This window comes from Notolepis coatsorum (genome assembly GCF_963971535.1).
Source record: "Notolepis coatsorum genome assembly, chromosome: 13".
NCBI classification, from domain to species: domain Eukaryota; kingdom Metazoa; phylum Chordata; class Actinopteri; order Aulopiformes; family Paralepididae; genus Notolepis; species Notolepis coatsorum.
This window is the reverse complement of record NC_140177.1, coordinates 55231927-55259724: the sequence shown is the minus strand read 5'-3', so window position 1 is coordinate 55259724 and position 27798 is coordinate 55231927. Positions and strand designations below refer to the sequence as shown.

Here is a 27798-nt window from a genome sequence, read left to right as displayed (position 1 = left end):
TTTTTACTGCAGCCTAGTTGATTGTTGAGTAATTTTCAAAGTTCACGTGGTTTATTTTTGTTTTCCTCGGTTTTGTCATTGATGAAATTTTTTTTAGCAGTTTTGATCATGGAGTTTACGTCATTTCTTAGTCTGTTTCTTTCTAGTTTGAGTTCAGTCACGTGGTCTTGGAGTTCACTGCTCGTGCTTTTGGTAAGCTTTGACTGGCTTTTACGAAACTCAGAGCATTTTTTGTCTCTGGCTTTCATAGCGGTCAGTATTTCAGTGTGCATCCATGGCTCAGCGCGATTTTTTACCCTGGTGGTTCTTAGGGGGGCCATGTTGTTTAGTATTGATGAAAATTTGGTTTTGAAGCCAAGCCAAGTTTCTTCAACCAGTGTACCATTGAGTTCATCTGACCAGTCCAGACTCTCCAGTTCAAGGTTAAAGGCCTCGCTAGAGTAGGTTTTGAGGTCTCTAGATGTGACTGTTTTGTGACAGCCAGCCTTTAGTTTTAGCTTTTTGCGGGTACAGAATATCATATAATGATCACTTAACCCACATGCTATAACCCCTTTATTGGAGATCTTGGACTTGTCAGAGGTCAGTATGAGGTCAATGGTAGTCTGAGTTGATTCACATATCCTTGTGGGTTGGGTGATTAGTTGGCTGAGGCCGTGCAGATCACAAAACCTATTGAAGGATTTGAAGACGGGTGCATCTTTTTGTTGCATATCCGTGTTCCAATCCCCAATAAGAATTTTTTCCGCATCCTCAGCTCCAGCTAAGCACACATCCAGAGTATCATAAAAGCCAGTTTGATCTGGCGGTCTGTATATTGTGCCGACTAGAACAGATTTTGCCCTTTCAAATAAAATTTCCACCCATATGGTTTCAATTGTCTCATGATGAAGGTCAGTACGGGTAATGAATTTGGTGTCCTTATGTATGTACATACAAACACTAGCTCCTCTACTAGTCTGTAGGCTGCAAACATCCCCTTTACTGCCTCTACAGTAGCCGTAGGTATAGTGATCCTAACCCAGTATGGCTTTAGTGCTGTATCTGTGACCTGGTTTGGCCACCCCGTAAGAATGAAGTGCCTCACTTTGGCCAGGATCTGGTCACTGGCTGTCTCTCTAGATATTGTATATACTTAGCTGTGATGGGCATGACATCTACAGTATGAATGATGCCCTGTAGTCCAGGCTACTCTCTGGACCTTTTTCTTGTAGTGCCCTATAGTCCTGGCTACTCTCTGGACCTTTTTATTGTAGTGCAAGCCTAGATAGCCTAGATGCTCCTGGGAGGGTTTGTACTTGTCATACTGGTAAACTGCCAGTATCAAAGACCACCTCTGTAGTCTAGCTGCTGCTAGTGCTGGTACCTCTGTCTTGGGCACTAATATTTTTTACCAGCAGCTTATGGTCTGACAAGTAAGAACTTGCGACCATATAATATGTAGTCATGGAACGTCGTTTTGGTTAGTGTGTGTGTGAAGCATAGACTATTGGCGTATGAAAACAACTGGGATTTTGTTTTGTCAAATGCCTGTTGGTACTGTTCTGACCACAGTACACCCACTGTTTTTCTTTCTTCAGGAGCTCTGCCATAGCTTTTATGAGTGTGGAGAGGTTCTCAATGAACATTCCATAGTAGGTCAGTAAAGCTAAGTATGCCCTGAGCTCAGTTGTATTTTGGGGCACTGGTGCTTTTGCTCTGGCCTCTGTCTTGTCCTGCACTGGATGTATGCCCTGCTCCTCTCTCCTGTGACCTAGCCTAGATAATTCATGCTGGATTGAAAGAATGTGTCTCTGTTTACCTTGAAACCTCTCTCCTGTAACCTCTGCAGCACCGCTTCCACATTATGCAAGTGGTCCTCTCTGTTTTTCCTACTGATAAGTATATCATCTAAAAAAAAACAGATAGTGCCTTCAAGTCCCTGTAGGACTTGGTGAATAATACGCTGGAAAATAGCTGGTGCACTAGACACTCCATAAGGCCACCTGCTCATCTGATAAAGGCCCTTTTGCGTATTACTAGTTGGATACTTCTTAAATTCAACCTGGTAGGCCTTTGTAAGGTATAATTGTGTAGACCTTTTGTTGTACGTTTTCCGATTGATGGACATAGCTGCCCCACTGTCTACCTCCATTTATTTATGTGAATAGAGTGCTATTCCCAGTTCAACCCAGATCACAGACATCTTCCTCACAAGTCTGTGAGATATGCAGCTGTAACGTTTGTCATAACAGTTTATTTTTGACTAGGCGCAGTGGGGATGGTCCATTGGAAGCCGTCGGGCAGCTCTAGCAGTTATCTGAACAGCTGATGGAAGACCCAACGGTTATCTGGACAGCTCTTTGTGTTAGTCATGTTTTCCTTGCTGTCATTTCCTGTTGTCTCTTGAGAGACTGGTGGCAAGGGTGGTGACGGCAGGAGCAGATGGGAGGAAAAACATGCGTGTGTGTGTGTTTTTATACAGATGCTCAGTGGGTAGTTGTGTTGTTTTCATCATCTTGGAAGAATTCATTGTTTCTTTGAATGAGTGATTAGCATTGTTTGTGGCAGATCCAGCCTCTCGTGCCAAAATTCACCATATAATTACTGTATATATAATCTTTAGCCTTAATTTGATTAGGGATAATTTACTCCTATTCCACATCTACAGTATATAGTGGGCTTGTGGGACCACTGAAGAGAAACATAGTCAATTGTACCGGATGTAGATGACAGAGAGGCATGGGACATGTGACCTGAAAGTAAGCAAAGGTTTATGGAGGCACTCTGGACGCCTGTACGTTAATGCCAAGCAAGCAGTGCAAAAATGCTTCCGCATTCGTCACCGCACGCTAGTGCGGTAAAGCGCCCTTCTTTTCAGACAAATGCTACCGTGCGTGCACCGGCGGCGGCGGCGTGCTCGCTCAGGTGCGTGCGTGCGCCGGCGTGCTCGGGCGAGGTGCCCGCGCATGCGACACGAGCGGAGCTCAATATATATAAGTCACCGCCCCTTATTCAGTATCCAACAAATAGCTCAATTGGCAAGGACACATGGCTGTGGATCCTATGGCTTGTTTGCTGGCGAGTTCGAATCCCATCGAAAATATTTTTTAACGTGATTTTTTTTTAACGTGTATTCTTTCGCCGATTAAGGTTAGGCATTGTTTCGGAGTTGGTTAAGGTTAGAACGGTTAAGTTTAGGCGCTGTTAAGGAGCTGGTTAAGGTTAGAGTTTGTCAAAGAGAATGGCAATATAATTTCTATGGTTAAGGTTAGGCATGGTTAAGGTTAAGGTTAAGGTTAGGCATTGTTTCGGAGTTGGTTAAGGTTAGAACGGTTAAGTTTAGGCGTTGTTAAGGAGCTGGTTAAGGTTAGAGTTTGTCAAAGAGAATGGCAATAGACAGCCTATTTCCGCGAAAATGAAAGGCGCATTACTGCATGCCACTACGGTAAATTTTTGCACTGCTTGCTTGGCATAAAGCTACACGCACTCTGGACACTCCGGACACTAATGTATGTGGAAGCACATTTCAATCAATGACATCCTCCTTTGTACTGCAGATTATCTAAGTCTCACCTCGTCCATCTCTATGAGGGCAAGGAGTTTCACATGCATATAAGATGAAAATGTTTAATACCGTGGTGATCACAGAACAATGATCTTAAACTTTAATTCTGGAGGCTAGACAAACCTAGTTAAATAAACGCATATGCCAAGTACAGGTAATTGGAAGCTAAATAGTTTAGACGTGTATCATTATGTGTTATATCACTCGGTTTCCTCTACACATTCTTTTGTTAAGGCATCTCCAAAGTCTTGGATAAAATAAAGAGGTTTTCCATCTATGTTGCTAAACAGAGGATGGCTTTAACCAAGGCCGTGATGGGGTATTTGAGGCCACACTATGGCATTAACAGCTGTTGTGGGTGTTGGTGATACACCTTATGTAAAGAGGAGACTCTATTTACATAACCCTATATAGCAGTGGTCCTCAAACTACGGGTTGCGACCCAAAGTGGGGTCGTGGGTAGGTGACAGCATTGGCAAAAAAAAAATCGAGTTTTCCACCCGGCAGCTGTGTGTATTTGCCATGTCTCGCGACTCTCGCCCCTTCATCAATGGAGGCCGACACACGTATTCCAATACACATCTCACTACACCCTGCGCATTTATAATCGCGGGAGGGGGCAGTGTTAATTTTGTTAATGAAAATGATGACTAAATATGGTCGTCAACAAAGCTTTTTCCCCTGACTAAATCTAGACTAAAACAAAAAAGACAAAATCGAGACTAAAACTGACTAAGATTAAAATGCTCAGACCTGTAGTTGACTAAAACTGACTAAGACTAAAATGAAAAATAAATGAAGGTGACTAAATATGATAAACGAAAAAGGAGCATTTGACACATGACTAAGACTAAAACTATTGGTTTGATTATGTCTTATAGTGTATATATGTGGAGCACTTCTATGCTCTATATGTATATATATTCTTTTTGTACAACCAGTGGTCATGTCTGCTTCACATGGGCTGTGGAAACGTTTGGTTCACTTATTGTTGTTTGTTATTTTAAGACTGGTGAGGGTCTTTAACTGTTTACATCTTTAACTCATTACGTTATGGGGGGAAAGGGGCGTCTACATGAATCTATGATCCCAATCGAAATTAATGTGAATTTGACTGACTTACTTAGCGGTACATAGAATTGCATTACAAGAGAATAAAATGCCTTTTTTTTCATTAACGAAAACTAGACAAAATGTCATCCGTTTTCTGTGACTAAATCTAAAAAGACAAAATCGAGACTAAAACTGACTAAGACTAAAATGCTCAGACCTGTAGTTGACTAAAACTGACTAAACGAAAACTAAATGAAGGTGACTAAATATGATGACTAAAAAGGAGCATGTGACACATGACTAAGACTAAAACTAAAATTTAAATAGCTGCCAAAATTAACACTGGAGGGGGGTCTGGTCTTTTGTGTGTAACCCAGACTCGCAATTGATAGGTTTGTTGTCAGAAGCGGTGCTGGTTGGCCGCGATGAAACAGGCTCTGCCTCTGATCTCGAGGCAGAGTATTCGCCTTTGTTAACTCGGAGAAGAAGCGCTGATTTTCCTTGCAGACAAAAACAACACATTGGCAGAGAAATGTGCTGATAATGCGCTGGAAACTCCGTTAGTGGCACTCCAGGATAATCAGCGGAGATTTGGGGGTATTTACTCAGCTTGATGGCTTTTTGTAGGAACAGAATGCAGCCAGGAGGCGCTCAATGATCTTTCGTGTGACGAGCTACTGAAAGTCAAGTTCACTGGACACTGGACAGGCCCTCGCAGTTCTGGATATCAGTCCGGAACGAGTACCAAGTGTTGTGTAATGCTGCGCTGATAAAGCGTGTCCCCTTCGCATCAACATACCTCTGTGAGGGCGGATTTTCAGAGTAGAAGCGGATCTCTGCCAAAGCGCACGTGAGCGCATTTTCTTCATGTTTTGGCAACATATTTTGGCTAAATATGCCTCGTTTTATAAATGTGTATACAGAAACAATTCCATTGCTTTTGTTGATAATATGCATTCATTTAATTGATAACATAGTGCTGTAATTTCATTTTCTAAACATGTGCTTTTATTTTGATATTCCTTATTTCCACGAAATTACGCGATACATTATGGCTATGTGTCCACTCAAAGCCTTTTTTTCAAGGCGGACCGCTAAGGAAAAAAAAAGCTCAGAGCGTTTTTTCTGAGGCTCGCGCCAGCCGTGGCTCCACCCCTTCCTCGATGAGTTACATTGATGAGCGCGCTCCTTTTCCAAAAGTTGAACTAGTTTCAACTTTATGAGCTGGGAGCGCTCCGCCAAAAACCCTGCCGTCGAGAGCTCATAAAACGCGAGGCGTGTCGCTGGGAAGAGGAGCGCGCCTGTCGCTTCTCCAGCATAGAAATTAATGACAGAAAGGAGCTGACAACTCATAAAACGTCGGCTATGGACACAAGCCCTAAGTGTGGGGTCGCCAAAAGAAATCCTAAATAAAATGGGGTTGTGGTATAAAGAACCCCTGCTCTATAGTGATGTCAGTTTTAGGGAACAGTTGATCTATAAAACCAAAGCTGAGACTGAACTTGGTTTTAGATTGGAGGAGGAGACGACCAGACGGTATGTGGGCCAGGACGCGTGTACCATTTCCGCAACGGATTTGATTTCCGGGGTTGCCCTGATTGGCCGTGACGCCCACGTGACACGCCGCGGCCCCGCCCCGCGGCAGCCCCAGACGCGGCAACGCCGAGGCTGCAGTGTTTCACTGCCGCTTCCCCACTTCAACGCCGCAGCAGCAATTGTCGCGCCACATCTTCTGAGTGCAGAGCTGTTTAATCACTTGCCCCAATGCCTTTCACATCGCGCCGCGCTTATGCCGTCTAGCACAGTCTCTAACAGTAACAGCATGCATCATTTAATCATTTATCATTTAACATTTGAAAGACATACATTGTTGTCATACAGAAGTACAGAATACTTTTATCCAAAATGCTTCTTACTGTTAGAGACTGTGCTGAGCAGCATTGTCGCGCCACATCTCCCGAGTGCAGAGCTGTTTAATCACTTTCCCCACTGAGTTACCATACGCTATACAATATACTATGCAATGTACTAATATACAATACGGCTCACTTTTCCCACTTCTTTCCCACTTCAATGACAGAGCCGCTGTTTAATAATATTGTCGCGTTGTGGAAAGCAGGATGCGTGAGCGTAGAATTTCAGTGTGTATCATTTAATCATTTAACATTTGAAAGGCATACATTGTTGTATGAAATAAAATAGTATAGAGACATATATACAATGTTCGATATTAGATGACTGATGACTGCAGCGTGGATGACTGCAACTGAAGACTGCGATGTGAAAGGCGAAGTGAACTCCAGCGTCGCGTCAGGTCAAGTCCGCGTTCAAGTACTACACAGCGGCCTCTCTGGCGTTGCCACGGGGCGGGGCCGCGGCGTGTCACTCGCCCGTCGCGGCCAATCAGGGCAACCCCGGAAATCAAATCCGTTGCGGAAGTGGTACACGCGGCCAGGACATATTGGGTGAAACTGACCTCTTTTATATGACTTGTTCTGTGTTTTGTCAGCCGAGGAGGGTAGCTTAGGTTGCTCACGTTTATAAAAATAATAAAAAAATCAGTCTCTCTGATATAATAAGTCTCCTAACGTCAATTGTTTAAAATGGTTCATGATCATTGAAAAAAGTAGCTTGTGTAATCTAGTTTGTATGCATCAGGCTCCAAATTAAGAGGAGTTTAGTCAGCCGTGGCTGACTCTAGTCTTTACTCTCTGTGGGGTGATCAAAGACTCGAGGGTTTGGAGTCTTGGATTTTTTTTTTTTTTTTTTTTACGTTTTGTCTCTCTCTCTCTCGCATGCTCTCTCTCTCATCTTAAAAACTCAATATTTCAAAGTGATTTTGTTTGAACAAATGGCTTTAGTGTGTCTGTCATTCGTAGAGAGAATTCACTCTCTTTCTTTCTCTCTCTCCAAGTTGATTTTGTTTAAAGGTTTTAGTGTCGAGGTGTCATTCGTAGGGAGAATACACGTCTTGAGTGTTTTATTAATTAATCAAATCCAGATTATAACACATTTTGACACGTTCTCGCCTTTTTTTTGTCCCTTTCTCTCTTTAGCTACCGTTGAATTCCGGTCCTCGATGGACGGCGGACTCTACTCTCAGGACCCCTCCATGAAGTCGTCTACGATTCTGTCCACCAAGAAATCCGTTACCTTTCCCGGCAAAATTCAGGACCTACCCCCCAAGCCCCCGTTGTACCACAAGCAGCCTCCAGCACTCCCTCCAAAGCCTTTCTCCAGAATACCCAGCCACAGCACAGGTGAGTCGCTTGCACACATTTACATTGAGTCATTTTTAGATGAAGCTTTTATCCAAAGCCACTTACAAGTTCTGTACAACAAGTCGGCAGGAAGGGTACAACTCTGGTTAAAGGGTAAGTAACATTGTTCGTCAAACAGTGTTGAACTTGGGTGCTACAGTCTTGAGTGCATAGTAGTATTAGCATAGTAGGTAGTAATATAGACAAGGTGCATAAGGGTAAGACGATACAAAGGTTAGTATTTTATTTATTTATTATTCTTTCTTCATTTCAGATATTGATATTGAGTGTTCACATATGTAGATTCGGACTGGTTTTGTTGTTTTGATCATGGACTCTTTCTCTGGAAAATATTTGTTCTGATTTGTGATTTTAATTCTGTATTTTACTGTTCATTTTGTTGGACTACTGTTGAAAACTAGCACTTGTGCTATAAACACGCAAAACAACACATCTGGTCTGTCCACTGTGGCTGGTCCAATGTAGCTGTGGTGTCCATTTTAAATAAACGTATTCATTCATTGAAGATTTTTTTTCTTTTTTTTTTATATCCACTTTTTCTCCCATTTTCTATATTTTTCTCCCATCCCAATTTCGTATCATCCAATTCAACCCTCCCCTGTCACGAACGCTGTTTCTTGCCTCCCACAAGCCGGCTGCAATGTGGACTAAGTCATACATAGCACAAGTCCCCTCCGGTACTTGAGGTAACAGCAGTCGCATCTTTTCACCTGCGCAGCTCGATCTCTCAGTGGCGAGGAGTAACGCGTGGGAGGCTCACGCTGCCCCCGACACTTCCTGATTCTACTGCGCAGGCGCACCAACCGACCTGTAGGAGTCGCTGTCCACAACGCCCGATCCCCACCCATCAGTTTCCCACCCCCTAATACGGCCAATGTGTATTAGTATGAACGACCAGCTAAACAGAAAGCAATGTGGAGTGCTGGGCTCGAACAGGCGAGCCCAGTGTCTCCGCATTCGTGGCGATCGCCTTGCCCACTACGCCACGTAGCCGCCCGAAGATGTTTGTTTTTATACATACAAGTTTGTATATGTTTCCATCACAACAACTCTCCCATCGTTTGTGCCCGGGTAGAAATACCCTAAAGAAAGAGGTTATGTTTATCAGAGATCTTTTGGTCCTGCAGAAAGTCATTAGGGCTGTAGTTGACTTGTCTACAACGGGGCTCAGCCGGTGTTATTTAAGCATATCCACAGCATCACAATGACTTCAGCAAACTTCTGCAGGATTGTATTCATCTGCAGTAGGATAATAATGTGAGGAAGTCATTCATAAATAGACTATGCGACTTGTTGACAATCCTATGACTATTAGTAGAGTAAGAATGGATTCAGTGGAGGACAATTATTACCCTTCCCTAAACTAACGAGGTTCAAGTGCTACTAGTAATTGTCCCTCTCCGGTAAGAGCGTTCAGGTATATGGAGTCATTTCAATCTTGAGGCCAGACCTGTCATTATTTACTGTAGCTATGACAGACATATTAAAATGGTGTAGCATTTAAATAAAAGTGAGTTGTCATTGTATATCTAGTGAAAGTCATTGTTTTAATGTGTATCAATCTGCTTCAGAGGCTACCTTCACTAGACATGCCTGAGGATTAGACTTGAGTCTCGGCATCAGCAGGACTCTTCTCTGTCTGTCATTGTCAATCTGCCAGGCGGTGTGATGTGGCATTACCATGGCCTAATTCCCACCTCTTCCAGACTCTTATAAAATCTGAGCCTTCTTTGAGTGTCCACAATATCTCTATCTGCTCCATGCTACAGTATGCCTTTCTCAACCACCAATGTGGTGTTTGTTGTAGAACATAAACTACAAGTCTGGTTGATGATATGATTTTTATGTATGGCTTATTTCGTTTTCCTGTACAAATATTACAGTGTGATGTTTTAAAAACAATTACATGATGTTACTTCATTGAAAATACATACATTTTGTATGATACTGCTTCAATGTGCTATTTAAAAGATACATGTATGTAGACTTGATGACGGTATTGTAAAAACACATGGACCTTTGCATGGATCCATGGTATTGGCCCTAATATACAGATCAAAATTATCTCCCTCCCTGTTCCTGCCACTCATTCCCAGATGCCCCTTTTCCTGGGTGGTAGGATGGCCTAGAGCTAGAGAGGCCTAGCAAGGTCGCTGGTTCCATCCCTGGTACCTAACAGGAGGGTGTATTCCATTTGTGAGCTAGAAACTGGAGCCACAGTGAGCCCTCAAGCAAGTGTGGGGGGAGGGGGACGACCACTGTGTTTATATACGCAACTATTGCATCATGGGACATGTGAAAAGTGGTGTACGTTGGCGATAAAGTAAAGGATGCTCTTCTCTCCAGACCCTTGCCAGCCCATGAAGCTGCCCTGTATGGCCGGGGGGAAGCACTCGCCCCCTCTACCTCCCAAGAAGGTGATGATCTGTGTGCCTCCAGGGGGTCTGAGCTCCACCTGCCTGTCCCCCAACCCCCTCAGCACCTTCTCCCAGAAGTGTCCCCTTCCTCAGGGCATGCCCCCCCACCACGGCCCCCTGCTGCCCTCCCAGCTTGCGGGCCTGTCCGGCCTGCACGGCCTGCACCACAGCCACGGCCACCCGCTCCAGCTTCAGTACGGCAGCCTGCACACGCCCAGCCGCATCATCGAAGAGCTCAACAAGACCCTGGCGCTCTCCATGCAGCGCTTCGAAAGGTCAGTGTTCACTGTCCCAAGTACTTCCCCCATGCTTCCTGTATGTATCACTGCTATATATGCAGTGAGGAGCAGCTGAGAGACGGCCCACCGGTGTGCAGCAACAGTATTAGGTTGTGTCCTCACAGAGACTTGCATGATGCTCTGAAAAGCACCCTGGTGTTAAACGGGGTCAGGCTCCTGCCATGTCACTCAGATGTGCAGGTCGGAGCCAGTACGCCCTGTCCCACTGGGCACCGTGGCCTACTTTGACTCTGTGTGTGTGTGTGTGTGTGTGTGTGTGTGTGTGTGTGTGTGTGTGTGTGTGTGTGTGTGTGTGGTAGGTGCCCCTCCAGGAGCCAGCCTGACATAACGTGCCCCAGCTGCTCTCCTTTCAGTGGGAGCATGTTTCTCCGTATTTTGGGGGGGGCAGGCAGGCAGGCAGAGGAAAGGGAGATTATTGGTTGTTATGTAACCTGCTACAGTAATACACAGGGACCTTGTCCCATCAAAGGCATTTGAACCGGATAAAGTAGCAATGGATATTACGCTCACTTTTACAATTAGTCTGAAAGCTACAGTAGGATTACTGGCGTGATGTGAAAGTGGATCATCTTAAGCTAGCAAACTAGCCTATCATTTAATTCACGAAATGCATCATTTGGAAAGCACTTGCATTGCAGCCTGAGGTGCATTTTAAATGATGGGTGCTAAATCTGTCAAATGATCTGTAGTGCATGGTTTGTGTGTGTACCACGTCCGTCTTCTGATATTCAATTCAAAATGTTGCATCTGGTTTGCAGAGGATTGCACACAATTGCTCCGATTGTATATTTAGATGTGCTGTGTTAATATTTCAACACAATCTACAGATTTCTCTCTCTCTCTCTCTCTCTCTCTCTCTCTCTCTCTCTCTCTCTCTCTCTCTCTCTCTCTCTCTCTCTCTCTCTCTCTCTCTCTCTCTCTCTCTCTCACACACACGCACGTTTCCCCCTTTCTTGTGTAAGATGCATGCTTCCCTGCGGTCTCTTGCAGCAGGGTCTTGTTTGTAGTCACAGTTTGAGTCCATTGTGGTGCTGTGTGATACATGGATTAAAACCCACTCAGTGAACAGAATTGAGTTAATAATATATCAGAAGCCCCTTGACCCAGTTCAAAGACTACTTAGTTTAATTTCATCACCACGGGAAGGGCTTGGAAGGGAGCTGTATATTCTTATTAGGGGTGCCCCTTCGAGTCCAGTTATCTGGCTGTGGTCTTAGTCGCTGACCTTGTTATTGTCTATTAGTCATTTATTTTATGCTAAATGAGTTATTTCCTGAGAATTATACACATGTCTGGTGAGCACTAAAGAGGCTCTTCCGCATTCTTGCATGTCAGAAACACAATTGTACGGGTTTGTTGATTCTAAGTTGTGAAAATCCTATGACGTTTAGGCAACTCTCTAACACTCTCTCTCTCTCTCTCTCTCTCTCTCTCTCTCTCTCTCTCTCTCTCTCTCTCTCTCTCTCTCTCCCCCCCCCCCAAACTGAAGTGGCCTCGAGCAAGGCACTTTAAAGGAACACGCCGACATTATGGGAAATGCACTTACCATCTTCTCCAGAGTCAGACAAGAATCAATTTCCTCTCTGTGCGTTCAGTAGAAAGCTATCCGGCTGCAAGCTGGCCTAACTTAGCACAAATGAATGGAAGCAGATACAGAGTGGCTAGCCTAGGCATTGGCCAAAACACCTCTCCTGAAGTTTTAGGCTAGTAGTTGATCCATATCCACTTCATTTGTGCTAAGCTAGGCTAATCTTGCAGCCATAATAGCGTTCTACTGAACGCACGGGAAGTAAATCGGTATCTATCTTCTTGTCTGACTCTGGAGAATATTTCCCATAATGTTTGCCTTAACTATGGGTGCTCAAGTTCAGTTTATATCCCAGGGCCTTGGCTAAGATTTAAAGCAAAACAATGTCCTCTGCAACCACCCCCGTACAATACAAGAAACTACGGGGCAACACACACACACGCACACACACACACACACACACACACGCACACACACACACACACACACACACACACACACACACACACACCAAGGGAATAGTGCAAGTTATTTTATATCCCCCCCCTATTTATGTCTATTTATGTCTCACTTTTGTTTTTTATTATTTTAGGACTGTGTATTATTTTTAGAACTGTGTTATTATTTAGGACTGTGTTGACGTTGTATCTGTGACAATGACAATAAAGTTAATTCATTCATAATGCCTATGGTAGGGGAAACGGTGAACAAATACCGCAAATTGCCCTTTCACTTGTAGCTCTGCGTTGCACGGCCATGGTGGTCAGTTTACCCTGCTGGACAGGAGAGACCTCCCATCGGTGATCATCAACTGTGACGACGACAAGGAGAACATGCCCGACGAGTGCGACTACGAGGACCTGCCCAGCATGTACAAGGATGAGGACGAGGATGAGGATGATGAGGATGATGAGGACGATGACGACTCTATATTCACAAGTAGGTGCTGCTTCAATGTGTGACCCCCAGAGGTGGTGTAGTGGACACATATCTAATTTCTTAGGGGGGGGGGGGGGGGGGGGAATAAAATGTACAAACAAACCACTGATTCAAGGAATATTTATAGAATTGTTGAAAAGAAACAAAATATATAAGCCTGGTGATCCTAACAACATGCATGAACCACAAAACAACATCAACAGTGGTCCCGTCTAGTTCAGTGGGTAGAGTGCTTGGCAGTCTTGAGCATGGCACCAACACTGCCACGGTTGGGGGTTTGCAGTCATTTCATCGTAAATCGGTGTATGTAGTAATGCGGCCCTTCATTCATGTATTTAAACTCCCACGAACAGTTGAGTCATGGTCTGTGGTGTGTGTGGTTTCAGGTACTCTCGCCCTGAAGGTGTTGAGGAAGGACTCGCTGGCCATCAAGCTGAGTAACCGTCCCTCTAAGAGGGAGCTGGAAGAGAAGAACATCCTGCCCGTGCAGACGGACGAGGAGAGGCTGGAGTCCAGGCAGCAGATCGGAACCAAGCTCACGCGGTGAGGGAGACCTGCACACATTATTACAATACACTACATCATACCATACATCATATTACAATACACTACATCATACCATACATCATATTACAATACATCAGGGGTGCCCAACCAGTCGGAGACTAAGAGCCACAAAAATTACTGTGGTACCACAAAGAGCCACACCATATACCAGCGTTTCTCAACCTTTTTTTTCAGTCACGGCACCCTTCATGTGTTTATAGGTCTCACCCTCTGGCCTCTGAAGTTGCTAATGTCTTTTTTATTTGGGCCTCACAGGTTTAAAAGTACCCTGTGAGACCCACGGTTGCAAAATTACAAAATCACTTTTAGCCATTTAAAAAAAAAATGTTTATTTAAAACATTTTAAGCACATGTATAGTCAATTGGTCCTGTTGTTCAGCCTCACAATGCTATTTGATAGTAAATGTGTTTATATGTCCCACCATCTGGCCTCTGAAGTTGCTAATGTCTTTTTAATTTGGGCCTCACAGGGTTAACCTTTTAAGCCCGAGATATACAGTAAAAGTGTATATTTTCAGCATTACGTTTGTTTACCAATTATTTTAACTGTTATTAGTGAAATATAAGATTATAGAAATCTCAGGGCATTGAGTCGTAAACCGGCGCATATTGACAGGAGGAAGTGGCACAGCCAAAAGTGAGTGTAGTATTTTGAAGGAAGAGACTCGGGCTTTCGGATTTCGAAAAACTACCCTACTCGGCTCACACCAGCCCCTGTCAATCATCTGACTTCTGGATTTACTTTTTTATTTCTCTTATTTTTTGGGATTATCTCCCACAAACCAGAACGTTATTGCCATAAAACAGAATGCAGTTAGTTTCTCTACCTTTCTGTGAACGTCTTGTAAAAAACGGTGTTGCAATACGATGAAAAATGGTGGAGAAATGTACATTATAAAAAAGATGGCAGAATTCAGTACTGTATCTACAAAACCTTCTGTTTAATCATCTTCCCTTTATTCATTTGCTTAGATTTTTCAAGTCTGGTCAATTTTAGCATGTTGTTATTCAGTCAAAGATACAATTTTTTTTTAAATAGAATTGATATTCTCCTTTTGATTCATTACAATTTACTCAAGCCTAGTAACAGACACACTATTTCTGACACTGATCCATATATGTCCCTAGATTCAGATACCAAGAACATGCAAATGGACCATTTAATTTTAATGTTTATTCTACATCCTTATGGAATGAGTGACATAAAAAAAAAAAATCAAAAAAAAAATAAGTCAAAAAATTTAAATTATAAAATATTTTTTTCTTTTTCTTTTTTTTTATGGATGGAAGAGCCACACATTGACGGGCAAAGAGCCGCATGCGGCTCGCGAGCCGCGGGTTGGCCACTCCTGCACTACATCATACCGTATCATATTACAATACAGTACACTACATCATACCATACATCATATTACAATACACTACACCATAACATAGATCATATTATTTACAATACACCATAACATACCATACATCACATGATATCACAATACACTACACCATAACATACATCACATGATATTACAATACACTACACCATAACATACATCACATATTACAATTAGTGGTGGGACTCGATTAAAAATGTGAATCGAATTAATTCGAGACTTTATAGTTAATTAATCTAAATTAATCACATTTTAATCGCATATCAATATTTGATGCGAAAAGCAACATTTTTCAATTCAAATAAATTTTGGTATACGAGTGAATCAATGAATATACATTATACATACGTTTAAGCAGCTAAATCCTGTTTTAGCTACTACACAGACCAACAGATCAATGCAATTTTTAACAAAGTGTAAAAAACAACAATTTTAGGAATAATATATATATACACTATACTACTACTATACTATACAATACACTACACCGTAACATACCATACATCATATTACAATACACTACACCATAACATACCATACATCATAATACAATACACTACACCATACCATACATCACATCATATTACAATACACTACACCATAACATACCTCACATTACACTACACTACACTACACCATAACATACATCACATATTATTACAATATACTACACCATACCATACCACACAAAACATCATATTACAATACACTATACTATACCATACCACACCACATTACACCTCACATCACATCACATACACTACACTATAACATAACTTACCTCACATCATATTGCAATACACTACAGTGCACCATAACATGACATACCATACTGTGCATCACGTCATATTACAATACAATAAACTACACCATAACATAACATACCACACATCACATCATATTGCAATACACTATACCATACATTACCACACCACAAGAGACGGTAGCCAAAGTAATCAACAAAGAATATTTAATTAATAATTACCATGGTTGAACAAAGGAAATATAAAGTAACGACAGACAAGAACACATAACTGCACAGACGGGATCAGCACCAGACAAAAGGGAAGACAGAGTACTTGTACATGAGGGAATGATGAGACAAGACACACCTGGGTTGATTACAAATGGGTACTCCTGAAGGGGAAAACGATAAGGACTACAAAACCATGACAGGGAACTACAGCTGCCCAACCCTAGTAACAGCTGAGTACACATAGAGATTCACTGCGGTAGAAAAAGGTGAGAGGGAGAACTTCATAACGCATCACAATAAGCTGTCAGAGCCCAGTTGGTTTATGGATTGCAGGCTTCTTGACTACAGGTGAAATTACAACTGTACTATAATATTAATCTTGTCTAAATAACTTTGGAACGCTATAATGGAAAGACGGTGAACAATAAGGGCTGTAGTTCACTGAATTTAATTCAATTATGCGTCCATTTTGAAAATATTTTGTACGGGCAGTACGGCCCATGTATTTTCAGGTGTTGGGTCAATCCGACTCATCTTGAGTGTTAATAACCTCTACTGCCTAACTGTAAATGTACGTAACCATCCGACTTACCAACTTTTAGATAAATAGGTTTTGAAAACACTGTTCATCAAAAGATTTCTAAACTGACCTATATGGTTCAAAATCTCAAGGAGAAAAAATATTATGCGGTTTTGTTTACATTAATACTCCAATATTACTCTGGATACTTAAAGGAATAACCCATGTTTTGCAGCCGCTTTTCTGGAGTCCGTTCAGTCCATCCCTAAAGCTCTTGCACCACTGTTTTTGTTGTTGTGATATTGGAAAGCGCAAAATATTGGCATTTGTTAGCATCATGCAAAGCGTGATAGTGGAAGTCAATGGTGGGCATGTGGCATGGATACTGCTAAGCAACATAACATCTCTCATCCCATTCCCAAGTATGATAAACTCAAATATAATTTCTGGGATATGCCTATATATATATTAGATGGGACATTGAGGGACATGTAAACATCTTCCTGTATCCCATGTACTGTTGACTTGCTGTCTGCGTAAGCCGTTTCCATGGCAACACAATATTCCATTTGTGATTGAGTACTGACAATGCATATACTAAAACCCCTCCTGACTAAGACCTTAACCGGGTTATGAGCTAGTATCCGGAATACTGTGTGCATGTGAACGCACTCCGTTTGTCGCTAGCTGTCCATACTTATGGACCCAACATGTCATTCCGATCCCATTTCTTCCCGCGGAAACCTGTTTTTGAGTGTTGCTGCAGCCAACAGCTGTTGGGGAGACGGAAACGGTTCTCCACAACCAAAGACATGTTGTCCCACTTTGGTGTGAAAGCAATGGTCCCCCTTCCTCTAACAGAACTATGACTCAGCCCAAAGTGACTGCCAATGTAAACCTCTTCTCTGTCAAAACACTCTTCCTCTCCTTTCATCCCCCCATCCCTCCAACGTCCGATAAGGATAAGCCCTCCTCCATCTCGTTTAAAAAGACGCTCTGAAAATGGAGCTGACCTAATTTCAGCTATGCATCATGTCTCCCTCTTTCTCTCTCTCTCCCTTTCTTCCCACTGCCTTCCTCCCTCGCTCGCTTACTGAATCACCACAGTGATGTATGTGCCAAACCATCACCAACCCACTCCTCCACACAGACACATATACACATGGACACATAACATGCACGTATACTACATGTATACACACACACACATCACTACTGTAAGTAACCATCCATGTTCTTGGCGTGTATCCATTCAGCTGATCACACAAAGTCTGACGCTTTCCCTGCCGATTACAATTCTCTTGTTATTTTTGGCTGGCAAGTCTTTCATCTCCTAACATAAATGTTTCTCTTTGGACATCATTTAATGGTGGAGCTGAAGGAGACGTGGTGATGGGCAGAGAGGAGAAGCTAACGGAGCTGGTTGAAAGGGCAGCTAGTGGAGTGGGAGATGACGCATGGGGGAAATGTGGTTGCGAGGAGGGAGGGAGGATCGTCTAGAGGCGCTGGCACGCTCGCCACAGAGGCCCCGCAGTGATTGGCACACGCCGCCCGTTCCAGAAGGCCTGCCTGCTCGGTTGTTATGTTGAAGAAAATACTCCGTTCTGCACACTGTCCCCACACTGTCCTTTGCACAATGTCATCTCGCTCATAATTCCCAATTTCTTGCGATTTACCATGAGTGTTGTGGCCTGTAACATGGTCCTTTGTGTCAGGCCAATTGGAATTTATTATTATAATCCTGTTGTAGGGCAGTCTGACCTCAGTGTTCTGCTCTTATCCATATTCACTGGGGATACTGGGGGGGGGGGTCAATAAATGTACAGTTCAACAAACTTATCATATCATATTGGCCATTTGTTTGTTTTCTTTATTTACACATATAAAAAAAATTACATATAATACAATATAATCCACAAAGAGATGTGAAGGAGAATTGCCTAAAAACCCTCTAGGGGGCTTGTATGTGGCATTCACCAAGAAGCAAAATTATACTGAGATTACATCAATATAAAATAAAAAATCCCTTCTTCATAAAACACTGAAGAGTATACAAAACTGAGATTGGGAAGTGTGGGAATGTGGTCGTCTAAGAAAACAAGAGCTATGTGTGGAGTAATTATGAAATTGGTAATTGTGGGCAAACATGTCATGAAAGAAAGGGGGAAGGGCTCTTTTTAAAGAACTATACACAAATAAACCAATCTGAAGATGATTCACTTGATAAATACTGAGGATACCTAACTTATGAAATAGAGGCTGAGAAGAATGACTTCGATGTACACAGCTGATTATTTTTAGAGCTAGTTTCTGCAGACTGTATATGAGCTCAAGTTTGGTCTGATGAGTACTACCCCAAACTAAATTACAGTACTTGATATATGGGTAATATGGGCGTATCTAGACCCAGCAGTTCAGAAGGGCACCAAAATTTGGCCGGTTTGTGGGCGAAAATGGGTGGATTTTGTAACAATTTTTTTTTAACTTTATTTCGGTTTTAGGGTTAGGTTAGGGTTATGTTATTTAATTATTTTGGGGAGCCAGCCCCCCAAACTCCTGAAAAGCATAGAAATCTATGAAATAAATAAAACAATCTGACATTTATATTAAAAAGAGCTAGCCACCCAAACCCCTAAATACATAGAAATCTATGCATTTTGGAACAGTTACTATATATATAGTCAAGAAAGCATTTAGTCATACTTAAAGTTTAAAGTGCTTTACTTGCATTGAACATTGCATTGAACATTGAACATTGAGGAGACATCATTAGAAAGCACAATGTATGTTTCCATAGTTACGCAGATGACACACAATTGTACATCTCCGCTGAACCAAATGATCACACAGCTATAAACTCCATTTCCGCCGGTCTCTTAGCAATAAACAAATGGATGACGAACAACTTCCTAAAATTAAATGAGGGCAAAACTGAAATCCTACTAGTCTGTCCTATAACAAAAAGAGAAATGTTACAGAGCAATATGGGGCAACTTACTCCTTGGATCAAACCCGAAGTTACAAGTAAGTAACCTACACTGGCTTCTGGTAACATTTAGAATTGATTTCAAGGTCCTCCTCCTTATATACAAAGTATAAACATTGTGATCATCTACTACTGGTCTATTGAAGGTTCCAAGCCACAGTCTAAAGAAAATCAGGGATGCAGCCTTTGCTAACTATGCACCAAAGTTATGGAACACACTACCTATGGACATTAGGGAAGCTAGATCTCTTAATATTTTCAGAAATAAGCTAAAAACGTACCTCTTCACCATAGCCTTCTAATACACCCCGCTGTTGATTGTACTGTAGCACTATTTTACTCTGGCCATTCTATTGCATAATTTTACTATCTATTCTACTATTCTATTATTGCACTGTATTATTGGTGTGCAAACCAGTCAACTTACAAAAAAGAGCCTGTTGGAGGATTTCAACAAGATAAATGCAGTGCAAAATATTTCACTATAATATTTCAAAGCAAAGTAAAAAATATTATAATAATTATTTGATCATGTTAAATGATCATTTGATCATGTTAAAAAAGGGAAAATAAAAAACATTTGTAATTTTTTTTTTTTTTTTTTTTTTTTTTATCAGTGTGGCACAGATGATCATCAGTAGGGCACGTGCCCTAGTGATAGTGGTCTAAATACGCCGATGGTGCCAACCTCAGTGCTCATCAAGTGACGTGTTTTTCCAAGAATACCAATACTCTTGGCCATTTTTGTAGTTGTAGGCTGTGGTTCTGAGGTTTCCATGATAAAGATTCATCAAGCAGAACACCAAGGAATCGTGTAGATACTGTAGAACACACCCTAGTTATGGGGATGTCATTGATCACTACTTTAGATGAGGAGTTAAAAATCACAGATTTGAGACCAAGAATTTAATTAAATTCGTTTTTTTAATGTTTAGTGATAATTTGTTGCATTTAAACCAAATTGATAGTTTAAGTTCTTTTCATGAGACAGTGTAATTCTGGCTCTGCACCTCGTATTGCAGGGAAGACGGGAGTGTTGTTGTATAATTCGTTGCACTGTTTTGTACTGTGTAATGACAATAAAGTGAATCTAATCTAATAATGGGGATGACAATGATGAGGAAGATGGTGATTGCTTAGGAAGGGCAAGTCACCGGGGTTTTGTTGTGTGTGTGTGTGTGCGCACGCGGCTCAATTTGCGCTGACATGATGCTGAGGAGACATCCTCAACAGAGAATGCCAGGAAGTGGCAAGTTCTTGGTAGAGTCCTCTTCGCGTCTCCCTACCTGGACGAGTGCACTGAAGCAGGAGACGAGAGGAAGCGAGACTGGACGAGACAAGAGAATCCGAGGCGAGCCCTAAATCTGGAGTTGCACTGACGCCTGTCATGTGCACTGAGACCGAGTCCCTACAGTCAGACCCACACGCAATGAGAGTCTCCAATTAAAAGCATTTTGGGAACTTTTTATGACCTTAATAGAATGTCATGGGCTATTTTGTCAAGTCATTTCAGCCACTTACTAATTAATGTAATGCAGACAAAGAGTTTATTGGATATCTACGGAGGCCCTAAGGGGAGAAATAAAAGCGTTCTCCCGAGAAACCTTTGCATTTCCCAGAGGAACATCAGTTTGTGTGTGTGTGTGTGGGGGTCGTCGAAGGTCAAAGTAATTCCAGATTATTGCTAGGGAAACAACAACATGGAACGGTTCATAAGAGTTGGATGGGCTTTGCCTGATTAGTTCCTGATCAGTTCAGTTTAAAACAGCTACTAGGGAGTTTATAACTAATTATGTAGCCATATCAATTTAATACTGATGCCTCTATATGACCTACATTAGCAAACAAGACCATCAGTGAGAAGATTGTCTATTTCTAACGTTATGTTATATTTTCTTGGTCATGGTTGATACTGGTGCAGGATCAGTTAAATGAAAGGAATTGGAGGTAGAAAAGCTAAAAGGGACAGTGATATTGTACATTGTACATATGTCTAAACTGAACACTGTGACCTCTTTTTTTTCTTCTAATTTTTACTATGTTTTTATTTCATACTTATCTTGTCATGCACAGTCTCTGGAGTGCAACAGTAAGAAGCATTTTGTACAAAAGTATTCTGTACTTCTGTATGACAACTATTAAAGAAACTTGAAACTTGAGTTATTGGGTTCAGTGGCAGCGGTTGCTACACTAGCCTCGCAATCCAGAAGAAATCTTGATTTCACAACGCAAGGTTCATCTGGCTTCCATCCCTATTCAATGGTTTTGTCCCCAAAAGTGTGCCGGTCCAATTCAGGTTTACGGATGCAGCTGCCATTTCTAGAGGCAGCAGGGCATCAAGATAACACATAGAAATCACACGCAACAGGGCAAGTTGCATTATGAAATCACACGCAACAGGGCAAGTTGCATTATGAAATCACACGCAACAGGGCAAGTTGCATTATGAAATCACGCAACAGGGCAAGTTGCTCAAGGCCCCATTCAGCTCATGTTGTTGCATTGCCAAAGCCCATTTAGTATTTAGCTATTGTGGTTAAACATAGAAAAGTTACTGGCTTACTTGTAATTGTATGTCAAAATTGTCACTTTGCCCACCTGTGGCCCACCTTTTACTTTCACTTCAGAGTTGATGGAGACAGAGACCAGGGTCCTGTCCTTGGGACGTGCGTGTGCACACTGCATCAATCCATTATTAATCTAATATTAAGATCACAAACAACCTGCACCTCATCAACTGATGATATGCAATTATGTGAATATAGAGTATAGATTAGTTCTACATTAAACATTTGATCATTTTAACATCTCAGTAAAGTTCGTACCTACAGATGCAGCACTGAAAATTCAAACCACTTCTGCTGCTGTTCTGCTGGGCCTCTACCACTTGAGAACTATCACTCGGGTGTTATATTTCGGGGGCTGGTGGCTGGCTCCCAAAGTGAACAAAGGGAGGGTACTTAACAGAAGTGCTCCCCTAGGGAGGAGGTTGGGGGCTACTGCCCTCAGACCACCAAGATAATTTGTATATGCGCAGTCTGACTTGGGGTACTGCCCATATATTAGTGTTGCAATGCATGATAAGTAAACAGTGAAAAAAGCTTGAGGTGTGAAATCTGGCCCGGTCACAAAATCAGTTTGGCCCGTGGAGTGGTGGAGCAGCACCAGAGGTTTGATTTGTCAGTGCTGGATCTGTATGCTTTTACAGTAGGAACTAGCCGCAACTAGCCTCTCAATATCTTAGATCAAATGCCCATCCAATGGATTTGCTCTGGCACCACAGGTTTAAGCTATCCTTTTCAATCACTTAAATCAGTGTAGCTTAACATGCCTCTGTGGCATATTAGGATTACGGTTAATTAATAACTTGAGTTAGCATTACGGTTTTGACACTGACTAATCTTCAGCAAGTAAGCTAAATAAAGTAGAGGGATAAAACAAAACAAAATGTACATACAATTTAATTAATTGCATGAATCACAATGGAGACAAAACTAAATAGAGGGCTATAGCCAGTGTGTGAACCATACCATGGGGGGGGGGGGGGGGGGGGGGGGAGTGCATGGCAAAACTAGCATTTATTGTCAGTATTTTAGAGACCCCCAAAAATTCACATGTTTTCAGGGGAGCTGATGTCTCATCTAGGGGAGCCATGGCTGAGTCAGATAGAGGACAAAGGAATAAAGCTGGTATTGATTCTTAGAGAATATTGTTTTAATTATTCCTTTTGTTTTCCAATGTCCTATTTTATTTCAAAATCCAAGGCAGCAAGCTACAGAGGCACCAGTACACTTGCTGCTCACTTCAGTTATTTAATTTAATCTGTATTTGTTCCGTTCATGGCAATGCACTGCACAGCTCCACAAAAGCACAACAGCATAATTTCATAATCAAAAGCACCTCTCAATGTGTACATTCCATGAGTGAAAAGGAGCAGGGAGAAGAACATCTTATTTTGCCTGCCCCTTACTCAAAACAATAAATAAACAATAGAATTAGATGGTCTGTAAATTTGTTATTTAACAAGCAATACTTACAACATGAGAAAAGAAAAATAATAATAAAATAGAAAGTCATAGGGAGCGTTATTACCCCTCAACTTCATAAAGTCGAAATGTTCTTTCTTTCTACATTTTCTTGAACTGAAAGATATTTTGTACAACTCTTTAAATCATTCTGTATGGAATTCCATGGTTTTACGCCACACACTAAAATACACATCTGCTTTAACCCTTTCACTACCACACTACCAAATGATTAACCCTTTCACTTGACAATACAGGTTAACCCTTTCACTGCCACACGACAAAGGGTTAACCCTTTCACAACCACACTACAGAAGGTTAACCTGTTCACTACCACACTACAGAAGGTTAACCTGTTCACTACCACACTACAGACGGTTAACCATCTGTAGTGTGGTAGTGAAAGGTTAACCGTCTAGTGTGGTAGTGAAAGGTTAACCTTCTGTAGTGTGGTAGTGAAAGGGTTAAAGTTGTGATAAAACATGCCTTCTATAATGACCATCCGATGGATTTCTGTCCCCTTTTTACTAGCTATGAATAATAAACATTTACAAACCGCACTGTACCTATGAGGACAGAAAATAAACGATGAAAGGAATCTAGCCCCTTCTTATCTCACAGAACTCCTCCAGTCCTACACTCACTCTCGGCCACTCAGATCTTCCTCTTCCTTCCAACTTGTCACCCCCCCTTCCCGTCTGACTACCATGGGATCCAGAGCCTTCTCCCGCTGTGCCCCCCGCCTCTGGAATTCCCTACCACAAGACATCCGTGCAATAGACAACCTCCCCACCTTTGTTTCCCGTCTCAAAACACATCTGTCCATTCTGGCATATTCACTTTAATTTTAAGTTTATTATAACTGCTCCCCTATGTGTAACTCTGTAATATTGTGTTTTTACTGTGTGTAATTGTATTTGTTTTTAACCCTGTACGCAACCGTGGGTGCTTTGAAAGGCACCTTTAAATAAAATGCATTATTATTATTATTATTATTATTATTACGTGTCATTAGTGGGCTTGCTCAGTGTGAGAGGATACGTGGCCACTTGCTTTTCACAAACTAGCTCGGATAGTTTTTAGCCCCTTCTTTGCTGCAGAGACTACCCGTATGCTTCCGGTAGGCCCACTCACCAGCTCTGCCAGTCCATCCATACCAACCGGTCTCCTGGCACCAACACTGAACATTCAATTATCTTATCTCTTGCCTTCAATAAATGCAAATGGTGTTGAGCCTGAATTCATTAAATAATTTGTATGTCCATCTCTAAAACACGCTGCGGATGGTGACGGTTATGGACAGTCTCACTGAGCGATGGAAAATGTTGCGCCTCATATAACTTTGAGATTTGTGTATTTGATCAACTCAAACATTAGGCAAAATGTGTGTCTGAATTCATATAGACACCAAATTAAACTGGGCGAAAAAATGTATAATATTGGAAGTAATTGAAAACCCGTTTTACCACACCTCTGGTGAAATATTTGAGGCAGAATAAAACTTGATGACCTTGAACATGTCGGTCTGTTTCGCTCCCCTTTTCTTTCCTTTCTTTTCTCTCTGTGCACAGTAAGGAGAGAATGGGTGTTGGGTTTATTTTAGCAGTCTTGCATGCAGTGATTGGCACAGGGAGCCCTTCCAGAAGGCTTGTGCAGGTGTCACGTTCCCCGCGTCCAGCGTCAGCAGAGGGCTGAGTGTTCACCAATATCTGGCTTCTGCTGGCGCTCTCGCTCTCCCTCTCTCTCCCTCTCAGCCACTCAGTCGATTAGGGGAGAAGGTTTGGACGGACCATTATGGTTGACTGAACTCTGAACACCGTGTAAAAATACAACGGCATACTGCATTAGACAGGCAGACATGCTGTACTGTATACATGGTCTGTGTACTATATACAGACTATATATAGTACTGTACATAGTCCATAAACTAGCTGTCATGAAGCAGGTTTTTTCCCCCTCCTTTTTATTGAGTTTGAAAGCTGAGAGAGAGACAGAGAAGTGGAGACGACGTAGAGGAGATTCTTGTTGGATTAAGCATGATTTAAATAATATTTTCACACACACGTGTTCTACATTTTCTAATACACTTTGTAGTGGAAACAAGACAATGATGGCTAACGAGTAGGCCCCAAGCCTCCTAACCGGCTCATCCAGCCCTAACGTGCCAGTTTTGCTCGGCACTCGTGGCATCAGTCACACTGGGTTAGATAACATGGCTGGGTTAGGATGCAGGGGAATGACTAACGGCCACAGCGGCACAAAGGAAGAGAAACCGACCAGCTTCCCTCTTTTTGACGGCATGTGATCATTTCACCCTTTTCCCGTGACAGACAATGGTGTGTGTAGACGATTAGTATTTTTAGGTGTTCGAAGGAAGTACCTCTATAAGCCCCCGTGCTCCCTCGTCTTTTCATTCATGTGCGTCTGTTCGGTCCCAGCACCTAGTGAGCTTCTGTTGTTGTTGTTTTTTTTCGATGTTTGCAGAGGTTTTCTTTTGGACACTGACGGTCGACAGTGACATGACCATTATACAGTAGGTCGATTTGACTGCATTACGTATTCCAGGCCGACGGGGAGTGTTTTGCCTGTGCAATTTTGTCATAGAAGACTGTGTTGTTTACCCCCCCCCAGGCGGTTGAGTCAGAGGCCCACGGCCGAGGAGCTGGAGCAGAGAAACATCCTCAAACGTGAGTAGTTTTGTCTTACATGTTTTGTCATCTATCCCCCCGGAGACCCTTCAGAAGATTTATGTGTAGGAAATGCATCATTCCATATTTGTCGAGTCAAATCTTTTTATTGAGCGGCATCCGTGTTTTAAAGCAGACATTAAGGAAGACGATAAAAAAAAAAGGAATACAATATTCATATAAACATTGGGGGGGGGGGGACAAAAATATGATTGTTGCAGCCTTTTGAGCATGCAGGCGTCGCATAGTACATGGCACCAGTAGCCCGGTTCAGAGTCCTGGTTACACGAAGAGCTAGCGGCATCTTACATCCTCCTTTCTCTTATCCTTTAGTCTCCCTCTTCATCTGTGGCAGGCAGGCAGCAGGGCCCCCCTGGGGAGCGAGGTCCAAGGGAGCCTGGGTTCTTAGCTCAAAACACACTTGGTATCGGAGAGAGGCAGCTTTGCGGCTTGGGACTCTTGCCGCTTTCATCAAAGAGCGATTTTTTTTACCAGCAGTAGCTGATCTCCCAGAGGCTCCTGTTTGATTGGCAGAGTGAGAGGGCGGGGAGGGGGGATATATAATGTCTTAAGATGCCTTGAATGACAAGTCCTTCCCTTCACCTCACAAAACAATACTGCCAAGGTTATACAAATGGGGCTTCCTTTCATTGAGAGGCACGTTCTGCAACCTATTGAGTAGCACTAGGAGTACGTGCTTAACGAAAAGAGAAATCACTCGAGCAGTATGGTTGCTGAGGGCATCGTCCTAGTCTGCTTCCACTTCTTTTTTCCCCCCTATCTTTTAACTTTTTAATTCCATATTTTTAAGCTGGAGGGTTGTTTCCTGATAATTGTCTCGGGATCCGTCCGGCAGATAGCGGAATCTCTAGTGAGACGTAAGCATTTTGTCTCGAGAAACACCGGACGTGATGTTTGGTCTGAACCCGTTTTTTCCCCTCCAAGAAGAAAGTGATTTGTATTCTAACACAACTTTAAAACGGGTCAACCCCATGTTAATGAACATGGAGTAATAAGTCACAGAGGAATAGGAAAGGAGAGACAACTTTTCTCTCCAGATCCACAATGCAAATAGTCCCACAAAACAGATGACAATGACAATTTAAAGGAACACGCCAACATTTAATAATAATAATAATAATAATAACTTTATTTATATAGCACTTTTCATACAAGATGCAGCCCAAAGTGCTTCACATTACATGATAAAAGAAAGATAAAACAATGAATAATAACAGATAAAAAAAGAACAAAGTAAACCACACAGTCTAAAATCACAAGTAAAGAAAATGGATAAAATTGATGATTAAAGAAATTATAAAAAGAGTTGCTAATTAAAAGCAATATTAAAAAGGTATGTTTTCAACTGTCGTTTAAAAATTTCCACTGAGCCAGCCTCTCTAATATAAAAAAAAATTGATTGTGTTCCACAGCTGTGGTGCATAGAATTTAAAAGCAGATGCCCCAATTTTCCTTTGGGGCACCCCAGGAACAATTAAAATACCAACTGTGGAGGACCTTAGGGCTCGTGAGGGGACATAAAAGGACAGGAGATCGGAAATGTACGAGGGTGCTAAATTGTTAA

General features: G+C 42.1%; 1 protein-coding gene across 1 annotated transcript in view; it reads left to right on the top strand.

Annotated features, from left to right (window-relative positions):
• The window catches only part of LOC311238990 (phosphatase and actin regulator 1-like), a gene marked incomplete at its 3' end in the record, with an annotated part of 91511 nt that overhangs the window by 47350 nt on the left and 16363 nt on the right, over window positions 1-27798 (top strand). The window contains exons 3-7 of the mRNA XM_084327207.1: window positions 7657-7860; window positions 10228-10573; window positions 12865-13064; window positions 13451-13607; window positions 26158-26213. Of these exons, the coding sequence (XP_084183333.1) occupies window positions 7657-7860; window positions 10228-10573; window positions 12865-13064; window positions 13451-13607; window positions 26158-26213 (963 nt within the window). The remainder of the gene's footprint in view (window positions 1-7656; window positions 7861-10227; window positions 10574-12864; window positions 13065-13450; window positions 13608-26157; window positions 26214-27798) is intronic.